This window comes from Neodiprion pinetum, chromosome 3 (assembly GCF_021155775.2).
Source record: "Neodiprion pinetum isolate iyNeoPine1 chromosome 3, iyNeoPine1.2, whole genome shotgun sequence".
Taxonomy (NCBI): Eukaryota; Metazoa; Arthropoda; class Insecta; order Hymenoptera; family Diprionidae; genus Neodiprion; species Neodiprion pinetum.
Window position 1 is genome coordinate 701,727 of NC_060234.1, and position 11,180 is coordinate 712,906.

The following is an 11,180-nucleotide window of genomic DNA, read 5'->3' on the forward strand; positions in this document are numbered from 1 at the left end:
ACTTAATTGATATCTAGCCATGAGAGATGGGTTCAAGAACCGAAATATCGTCACATATGAGAAAAAGAATTACAAACTTTATTATTATATCTGAATATACATTCGATGATTGTTCAATATTTGAAAGTAATGGTAATTATCATATATCATGTGCTGTCATCATTCAGCTAAGTTAATGACGACAAGCAATAGAGTACATCGACGTCAATTGCCATGGATGAACAATTATTAGAATCATGACAAATGCGAATCCTGTCTCATAATGAACATGAATCTATGAAGCACCTTCGATGTCAATATCCATGGTAGTTTCGACATATATGGGTCCCTGATTGACAAACGCCTTGAGCCGCTGCATTGTTCGAAAGTCGAAAATATCAGACGACGCGACGCTCAAGGCCTTGACGACTTCATGCTTGACTTCTTTGCACTCTTTGAAGGTCTCAACATTACGGTCGAGTAGGAATTCAACTAGACGAGGGGCGTTTGCTATGTACTCCTGTCCCCAGGTTTGGGAGGCAACTGCACCCAATACCTCGAATCCCGCTTTTCTTATATCAGGAAAAGGCTGCTTGCAGAATTTGACTATTAAATCTAGCGGATTGTCGTCGAGTAAATCGAACCAAGATTTTGTCAATGAGAGGATCCTGTTGTCTTGTTCCTCCTCCTGGACCCTAATGATTTGCCCAAGGCAATTCAGAGCTCGTACTTTTATGTTCGAAGGTAGCTCCGCCACCGTTTTACCGATATTTCTCAGTGCAGTTAGCATCGGTTCACCCAAACTTTCTAAGGAATACTTTCCCTCTGCTCCTTTAGCTATGTATCCCAAGGTATCAAGGGCAATGGGTAAAATGGTTAAATTGTGGGTGTTGATCACCTCGAAGAGTGTGTTGATTACAACTGGGTATTTCGAAAATATATCGTTGGGGTTTCTTTGTGCGACATTTCCAAAGAACTTTATGAGCCCAGGGACCAGCAGTGACGTCAGAGGGTCCTGCTCAGCGCGAGCAACTTTAAATGCAAGATGCTTTAGCACGTGACGTCTTTCTAAGTACGCTAAGCCTTCTGCGCTCAGCGCAAGTTTTGTCAGTAACTCGAGAGCGTTTAACTGAGATAGAGTTTCATTGTCAGAAATTAAGGCGACCAATCTGTTGAGGAATCCGGCATCTTCGCAAGCCTTGAATCCCTCCGTAGAAGCGGATGAAAGATCGACCATTAAGTCCAGGACCCTGTAGGTCACTGTCGAGCTTTTGGACATGAGCTGAATCAGGTCGTTATGAAATTGAGTGAGGAGGATCTTGAGGCCAGTGGCGTTGTGTGCGATTCTCTTGAGAATCGTCGCGGCCATTTGGGAAATTTTCAAATCCTTGTTACCCAGACTCTTCAGAATCGCACCGATTACGCAGAAGTCTTTTTGCATTTCTGTTACTTTGTTAGGGTCGTTGGTAGTGCGTAAAAACTCCCTCATCGTCAGGCTCTTTATCGACGGATCCTTAAGCTGCACCGCCTTTGATATTGCCTCGTGATATTTTTCGTACACTTCACCAATTTCCAGGGTGTTGAATAGGATGTGAAGCACATCGCAGAATAGCTCGTTCGTCTTGCTGAAATTTAATCGAGATTATTTGGAAATTATTTGATGCTTTTCGCGTATACTAAGTACCCCGAAATCTGCAAGGTCACGTCACCCGGCTTACCTGTCATTTGAAAATGAATCGGCAAGTAGAAGGTTGTAGCTCACGCCGTGACCGACCAATTTCAAATCGTCATCGTTCAGGCTGTCCAATTTGTTCTTTATCTCTTTTAGTATGGACCTTTTCTTATCGCCGTCACTCATTCCCGGCAATTGGCATATCAATTCGATCACCTGCGTCATGGCGCTCTTCTATTTACGCTTTGCGGTTTCATACGATTTAACAGAAATGAAAATCCAACGAATTTCGAACCGCCTAACGTCGCATTTATCCCGCGTATTACAAACCCATCTAGAGATTCGACATTCGTTTCCACCTGACATTCCGGCCGTGTTCGCACTCATTGGCCAGACTAGCTAGACAAACCGGAACAAGCAGGTTAATCGAGACGGCAAGAGTCCGTGTTTTGTACCATCAGTCGGTATCGTTTTTCTTACCCTCGCAGTTATAGATCAATTTATCCGCAGCAGTCGAAATATTGTACGTAGACATTGTCTCGTACGGTAAGAAATTCGTGTTTAAATAAAATGGTATCTTCTTTTCTTTGCCTCCTCTTGTTCATAATTTGCCTCAAATTTATATCGATTAATTAAATTATAATACTGTTCAGCCTGGCATTTAAAACGTAAGTCTAAGAACTGGGTTATTCGTTCACCGATAAGGTCACGACAAAGAAAGTTTGTTCAAAAAACAGCAAAAATCGATGTACGATTGGAACATCTATCGAAACCAGATATTTGTCAATTTTTATCAATTTTTGAACAAACCACGTGCCTCTAGATAGAATCAGCTCTGTATACACATCCAAAGAACTCCATCACACGTTTGTTCGCGTATGTTAGTTACATAGACCGTTGAACTGAAAAGCTTATTATACGCTCCTGCAGGCGTGAGATATGTATAAGGTATAACAAACGAAAGATGTATAATCGCAACTGAGGAGATTGAGTTTAGTAAAGGCAGAAAAATAGTCGGAAAGGAGTGAAAAAAGCAACAGTATCTTCTCTTCCTTTTTTTAAATATGTTTTTTTGTTTCAATTTCAGTCACTCGCCGAGCGGCAATATCACGACACCAGACTCGGACTCGAGTGTTTGCCGCTGTCGCAATCCGGCACTCGAAAAAGAGTAGGTATTACACACTTTCCGAGGCTATTTATTTTCACGGTTGATTTTTTTCCGAGGCATTAACACCTCCGTCTGTCCAGCGCATTGCCGCAGTGCCTGTATATTAACAAATGGTACAACAGTGCGGTGCGCGGTGATATAACAAACGGTTATACCTATACACGTGCGTAACGCACATACACCAACATATTACAGGGTTTACGCGCATGTATAACTGACGCGCATATGCATGCGTGGAGGAAAAAAAAGCCGCCAAAAGCCGTGTATTTACCGCATGCACCCCCTTTTCGATGTGCACACATACTCCCAACGTTTAAACATTCGACAGGTGCGAGTATAAAACGTGATGCTAGACCGCCTGCTCGGCGGAGATTAAAGAGAGGAGCGCAGCTCCGTGATAATAAAACGGCCACTCGAACCCGTACTACTCTAGCTCTTCTATATAATCTCTCTGCATGTCGGTGACCGACGACGTGGTTAAAAGGTGCGTATCTACGTACACCCATAATATCAGTACGCTACACGTGCGGTGTATCGCACAAAATATGTCCTATTACACCGGAAGATGTAATATGAAAAAGTTTAACGATAATGATAATAGTAATAATGATGTGCCTTTTACCCGTATAATGGGTCTCTTTTTATCCCAGCGCGCTTTGTGTGCTTTGCAGATTGTACCCCCGTGCGGTAATTACGGAAAATTGAGTTTTGTTAAACAATTTAAAGGACATAGTGTACACACGGCAAAAGCGTAATAACGATAATATCGCCTCGGCGATACCCACACGCAGCTCTCGAACACAATGGACACGTTAGAGCGGTGTGTTCGGCAGTAGTGCGGGGGACCACTTTACGCCAATTAGCCCTACGCATCGAGGGCGTCAAAGAGAGCCGCCGATGCGGGGAGGACGATGAATCGCTGCAGGAGAATCGCGATCGGTGTAAAAAACGATTTTTTTTTAAATAACATGTCAAGGGCAGAGACGGGGAGAGAGAAACTGGCGGTAAAAGTCGCTGTTCCGTCATCGTAGTTCGACCCTGAACGGGGGTTGTAATACAGCTAATATTCTACGTGGGATTTTCTTTTTTTTTTTACTTGCTGCTGCGACAATTTCGTCCGTGGCCAACCAACACCTTGAAGCGAATATAAAGCGAGAATAGAGGGTTGAGAACCTCTCATCTCCTCTCCGTCATTACGCTATGGGTCTGGACCCCGTAACGTGGGCCCGACTCAAGCGGACCGAATCTCTCCTTCACGGCTTAAAAAGGTCAACCGATGCCGCGCTGCGTCTTTCCCTCTCACTCTTGGATTATTTGTCGATTTTTCTTTTCTTTTCTTTCTTTACGCGCAATTTGAGATGAGGAAAAAAAAAGAAACAAAGACAACGCGTTTACGCACCCTAACAAATTCCTCGTGTAATAACAACCATCGAATTGCTGTATAATATAAACATTCGAAAGATAACTCGAGGAGAAACGATTCGGCCACATGCGATTTTGTTTTTTTGTTCCTTTGTGAATTTATTTCCTCCGTGTTATTTATCAGGGAAAACATTTCGAAACGGTGAAACTCACCTGAAGTAATTACGAACAGAATATGTATAGAAATCTTACAACTATACCCTCGTTTGTATTGGTGTTACACGTGTAGGCATACTTGAGTTGGTTCGTTTGTTCGCACACCTATACCTTGTACATCTTATACTCGTCCGGTGATGAGGCAACGATGATCATCAGCTTCATTAATCTTGTGGCAGGCGTAATGAACCCTAATGACCAGTGCTATTAATTAATACAACCCCGCGCCACTTTAAACTCCTGACGTTTGACGATGACCCAGTATATACGTTGTGATGTGTACACGCGGTTCGCTGTAACGCGGACAATCCGATCTTTGGGATCTGTGAAACAACCTATTGACACGAACTTGTGTACCTAAATTAATAACATTTGTAATCTATTATTCTTTATATGTACGTAAAACAAAAAATTTAATCAACTTTTAAGCTCGTCGGAATATTTCAACCCTTTTATACACACTGCGGTACGATTGCTAAGACGCAGCTACCGCATCGCTGTATAGGAATGATTTGATAAAACATCAATTTGACGTCGCAAAACGTCGCCAACTTTTCATGTTTTAGCATCACATTTTTTATTTATTTTAATGTCATTAACCGTATTATAACGGTATTTTGATCTGCGTGTATATGACGATAAAGTTTACGCGACAAACAACATTTACGGCGAGAAGCTTGAACTGGGCAATGTTTGATACGATATTACGTATTCAAATCCCGCGTTTAATGTCATCTTCCACCCGCCTACCTACCTATTGGAATATTTAACTCAGCTTGAAGCTGAAGATTGAGAAAGGAAAAAGAAAAACGGAATCAGTGGAAGAAGAGAAAAGAACGCCATCATCTCGAGACCGAAGTTAGGACTGGCGATTAGACACACATGCCCGTTCCTATTTTATTATGGATTTAAATTACACTCCAGAATCCCGTGTGCCCACCATGGCTCTCTCGCACCGTGAGTGAGGCGAATTAGTTAATAGCCCGTATACGCGTACCTGTCTGTATGTTACATTGATATACGAAAATTATCTGTCCATGTATTCATTTCACGAACGTAAACGTTGAAATTCGAACTTTTGATACTCAGACAGTATTATACTTTGATTCCATACAAATTTCGCGTATAATAAATTCGCAAATCTCCACCCAAGTAGTCAATTTCAGCGCAGCGGCAACTGGCAATGTACGCGAAAAGATGATTTTTATCATTTGAAGAAAAAAAAAAAATCATCTCCCCGTCCACACCAACGAACACTGATTTACGTTAATCCGTTTGACACAGAGATAATTCTCCTGTGTATTACATGGAACCGTCGGTATTCCTTGTACAAGAGTTCGAGGATAAAACGTTCCACCGTAAGGGCTTTCATGATGGAGGCGAAGGGCTCTCCGTCGGGCATAAGGGTCACACCTTTGAGGTATACGTGCAGATCAGCGGTGGAAGACCCGTGATTACGGGATGCAAGAGAGGTGCTTGCGCCAAGCCCAACAGACCCGGCAATCAAGCCCGTCTGATTTCTGCTGTTACATCCTGCGAGAATCTCCTTCTTTTGGTTTTTATACTTTATGGTGTACAAATCAATCCCTGAGTAGGTACCCCGGTGAAAATGATTTCGACGATTTTCTACGAATTTTTAGGGAAATTGAAACATTTCGTACAATTTTTTATAAAAAATTGTTTAAAAATCTACAACATACTACAATTTTTAACGAAAATTAACAATACCTTACGAAAAACTGTGGATATTTACAATTTTGTAAGAAATAAAACGAAGTGTTCCAATTTCTGTAAAGATTCCTAGCAGTGGAAATTTTCACCAGGATGTACGTATATCACATGTGTCCAAATTTAATCCCCTGTGTTGGATTTTTGTAATAATACGTACGTATGTCGGAAGAAACGTACGGCAAGCAAAGACCAGCTGCGAGCCTGATCGTGAGAGTTACGCCACTGATTGCGAGGAGCAGGAACACGGGCATGAGCATGAGCAGCGAACGAGCTATTACCAATGCGGCACGCTGCATATGCACGCACACAGTCGCAGCTGCGGTAAAGTGTAGGTATAACGCTTCGCTTCTCTCGGCGAAGAGGAAGAGGAAGAGGAGAAGAGGAAAGAGAAAGAGAAAGAAGGTTGAAAGGCGGCTCATCAAAGAAGAGTGTAATTAGTCGCGCATGCGCTGCTCCTGCAGGACTGCATGTTGCTTGTGACGGTGAGTTTCTTAGCCGGCTGGCAACTCTTTTGCGGCCACGGCAGCGGTTCGACCGCTTTACTTTTTCTTCTCTCTCTATCTCTCTTTTTCATTTATTCATTTATTTGTTTATTTTCACTTTTATTCTCTACATTTTCGTCTACATGCTCCTGCGATTTTCCAACCCACTCAATCTCACCTACGCTTCATCTCGTATGGTATGATAATACATGTCATACGTTTACAGCTGGACTAGTCATAAAAAAGAATAAACATTCGAGTTCGTGCTCCTTGTCAGTCTTCGTGTGCTAAGGACAGAATGGTCCGTTGTGCGCTAAAATTTAATGCGGATGCGCTACAATCCGAGAGCAGTTGTTTGCCAAGGTGACCAACCGTCACGAGCATGACATAAAAAAATTTTGACAGTCGTCGCTGGCAGTTGTATTGAATACCGACAGCTGTCAAAATTTTTGAGGTTACATACGTCGTGGCGAACTGTCATCTAAATTTATGACGGTTGGTTACCCTGAAGAACAACTGATATCGAATTGTAACGCATGCGCATGTTAAATTGTAGCAGATAACGGAGCATCCCTCAATTATCCTCTCATAGGTATATATTGTGCCTGCAGTGTACCTTAGCCGTGCAGGTAATTCGGTTCACCGATGATCAATAGAAATTCCTGTGGACCGGAGCCTGGAACTAATTGCGAAAGACCCGCGTATACGTGTCTATGTATACATATAGGTATATACCTATAGATATGTACCCATAATAAATACGCATACCGTGCAACCTTCCGCAGCTATATTCGCTCGGTCGTAACCGTCGTCCCATCTCGCTCGCCATGACGAATGGATCCATGTAACGACAAAGATGGGAAAAGAAGAAAACGAAACTCGGAAGCAAAAGTGTAAGAGAAAAAAAACAAATTAATACAAGCATACCTGTAGTATAATATAATAGAATGTATGTATAAAAATCTTCAACGGTCATCTTATTTGTATTTCTTCGGATACAAGCTTAGCGATTGGTGCAAAACAATCGGTATACTTGAGTCGAATGCCGTTCGTGAGCCCTCGAAGAGCGTCGACGCGTCCCGTTTCGTGCGTTGTGTTACAGAAGGCCGTAAATACGTGGAAACGGCATCTCGGGATCAGCTCGCCTTTGAGGTTTTTCATCGTCTGCATTGCTGCCGGGCTTCTCTCTTTCCCCTCCGCATCATCCGGACGAGAGAAAGAGAGAGTACAGGATCTCTTCTGAATGGTCCCCGAATCGATTTTCTCCGCGACGATCCTGCGGGGACCGCGGGCAAAAACCTGGGGACTACGGTCCTCGAAAGGGTCGCCGGGACAAGTTTTTGAGCCAAGCCGGAGGAGGATTGTCACCGGGTGAAACGCCTGCACTCCTTACCTTCGCCTCTTATTTATGGTCCGCGTCGCTGCACCGCTTCATCCTCATCCTCCTCTTCCTTCGGACCTCGGGAACAATGCCCGACACTCGTCACGTCCGAACTCCAGACGATCTGCCGCTGATCCGGATCATCCAGTTTTTAACGAAAATCTCATCCCCGCTTCTGTCCTCTCTGAGCGAGTATCATCTCCACTATAAGTACCTGTATACTTACGAAATACTAAATAATTTATACGTACACGTCGATATTGTGCGATAAATAGTTATTTCTGCCAGAACCGGCTCTGGGAGATCGCTGAGTGGAGTGCCCTGTGTGCTGCAAAACCGAACCACAAGTTCATTAGGCCGGCTAATATTGCATCAACGATCTCTCCTCGCTTCGCCGATGAGAGGAGGAGGACGATGGCGATAAATCAAAGTGCGTACCTGTGGCAGCCCGAGGCTGTATACACGTATCCATGGCGTACGAGAAGGCAGTGCAGAGCCCGAATCTCGATTCATAATTTAATCGAGGAAATTGAACATTGATTGAAATTTTCATCATTCGTTCGTACATTAATGTCTGTTAGTTACATTAGATTGGCAAATTTAGGTAATTTATTTTTACAATACAATACGTACAATGTTTGATACACATAGAAAAGAAATCTGTGCACCGGAGGATACACCTGTGGAACTTGACTTGTAAAAGCGACGGCAAAAGGACCGCGTCTCGCCCCCTTGGGTCTGGAGCTTTATAATACGCTAGCAAAGGTGAAAAATGGATATCGGAATAATTTATCGCGGCCGCGGGACGGTCCTGAAGACTACTTCACACTTCGTCGCTTTTAGTTAAGCCTGCTCGTCGCGCGTCGTTCGCCCTGCTTCAGTTTCATCCTACGTCCAGGCGGTCTGAAGTAGAAGTAGAAGTAGAAGTAGTAGTAGCAGTAGTAGTAGTAGTAGTAGTGGTAGTAGTAGAGGGAACAGTATAAGGATTGTGTAATATTCTTTTCCCCGTTGAGCGGAGCGCGCGCGACTCGCAAGAGCTCCTGCTAGGCCGCCTCTACGCGGCACGACATCCGATCTGTCCACAGATATATCTTACGGAGATCGGTATCTGTCCGGGGATTTCGCCGTTACGTCCTCACACTTATGCCCAATGCGTTTACGTGGACGATATACACATAATATATCTAATCGCGTATAGATTTACACGCCAAAAGATCCGAAAATACACATTTCCGCGTTATACCGTAAAACATGATCGTTATCGGAGTATCGGTAGATCCTTCTTATTCCTGTACAGGTGCGTGAGGTAAGCGTACCATTTATCGACACGTTAACATTCAATTATTGACCCTTTCATTCACCCTTTCATTTACTAAAATCATTTGCTAAAGCGTTAGACCCTACAAATTTATTTTTTTGTAATTTTAGAACTGAGAATCAAACAGATCGAAAGAAAAAAGGTGAATAATTGGGACAGGGTTAATAACTGGTACACTTACCTTACCAACAGAGATTCTTCGAACCACGCATTTACGATTGATTATTATTATCAATTTTCTCTCCCCCATGTTTCAAATAATTATATCTATCCGGCGGATTTTCACGCTACACGCTCTTTCCATTTTCTTGATTACAATAGCCGCCAGCGGGGTTGGGGGGAGGGTGAAGTTCACGGATGAGATGATTATTTTCGTTTTTCACGCTTCTCGCGTTATAGGGCAGGGTATAGATGTATATATACGTATACACCTATCTACAAGGTGGTATACCCTGTACCCACCTCGCAATTAACGGCGCCAGTCGAGCGGAGTAAATTGGCCTTATGAATCGCTTTTGAAAAGATATAAGGAGAGAGGTCTCGAGAGCTCGTAGCTGTCGGTGCGCCTCGACTGTTCTTCTCCCATTGTCCAAGCTCACAAGCGCTATTTCGGCCCCGTTCAGCGGCCTCATGGTCCAGGGAGAGAGTACCCCTCTCTCTCTCTCTCTCTCTCTCTCTCCCACCCTCCTTCGTTCCGTCTCTCTTTCGGGTATACCCGGATGGATTTCGATCCACGGTTGCGGTCTGCTACGCCCACGGACTAAAAAGAACGCGGCCCGAGTTGGAAAAGAAGGATCATAGACGAGGAACGTTCGGCAGTCGGATATGAGAAGAAACTCTTCGTGGGACAGGTTGACTTTTAGGAGGTTACATGCCTGCCCACGGGCCTCTTTGATGCGCCGACGCTTCGAGGGCCGACCGGGGCACCCTCCTCCCTATTTTCCCCACGGTATGAGAGTGCTAATTATACGAGTTTTTGTGTAACCTTTTATAAACGCATGCGCGGTGGGTATTGTACGTCCATGTCTACCTATAAAGTTAATGTTATTTGCATCTGAACCGGGATTATTCCTCATATCGTAATTTCCAGTCGTTGCGATCGATGATAATACGTATTTTCTGTATTTTCTTTTCCAAACATTTCAAGACCTGGCCCATGATGGGGCAATATTTGTAAATTTTCCTTTCTAGCACTTTTAATGTTTTCGATAAACTCATACGAAAATCACCCCGAAAATATCTCAAAACTTCTATATTCCACCTAGAACATTTCTAGACCGGCTCCAACGGGTACCGGGTACATGTGTATATTAATACACCTAATCTCGAGATATATTCGTGAAAAATATATCCCGTACCGAAAATCATCGAGCCGAGAGTATAACCGCCGGCACAATATTCGATCGCATGATCGTGCGTGCTGCATGCATCCGGTAATGAAGAGCATTGCAGGCAGGTATACGTTTACACACACGCACGCAAGTCCCAGCGAGGAGGATAAAGAAATAATATCTCATCCATCCAGCTCCCCGTTCACCGTGCAGGTAACCCGAGATCCCCCTGTTCACCAGATGGGCAATAATGCTCACCCCGGGCATCAAGGGGCTTGCATAATATCCTCGTACGTATATAGGTATACCTAATACACGTACGCATGTATATGCATATGTAACATGTGCGTATAAATACCGGGACACATTACGAAGCCAATGATCGCGGTTTCCGAAGCCATATACTGCGGTAATGTTCCCGATTAACGTAAGAATTTCATTAGGTACTATTATTTTATACCATACGATTACACGGTACACAGCGTAAATCGTTAAAATGATTCCTGTAAAAGACTTTGTTGTTTATACCGTTTGAATCGA

At 43.5% G+C, this 11,180-nt stretch overlaps 2 protein-coding genes across 2 annotated transcripts in view; one reads left to right on the plus strand and one right to left on the minus strand.

The window, feature by feature from the left end:
• LOC124215569 (frizzled-4) overlaps positions 1-2,756 on the plus strand; it is a 32,800-nt gene extending 30,044 nt beyond the window's left edge. The window contains exon 8 of the transcript XR_011176671.1: positions 2,739-2,756. The gene's annotated coding sequence lies outside the window, so the exon portion shown is untranslated. The remainder of the gene's footprint in view (positions 1-2,738) is intronic.
• Positions 56-2,010, minus strand: LOC124214097 (26S proteasome non-ATPase regulatory subunit 5). The gene is made up of 2 exons (XM_046616101.2): positions 1,698-2,010; positions 56-1,604 (listed from the first exon to the last, which is right to left on the minus strand). Exons 1-2 carry the CDS (start codon positions 1,874-1,876, stop codon positions 275-277), a joined length of 1,509 nt encoding a protein of 502 aa, XP_046472057.1. The 5' UTR covers positions 1,877-2,010; the 3' UTR covers positions 56-274.
• Positions 2,757-11,180: the final 8,424 nt, after the last annotated feature.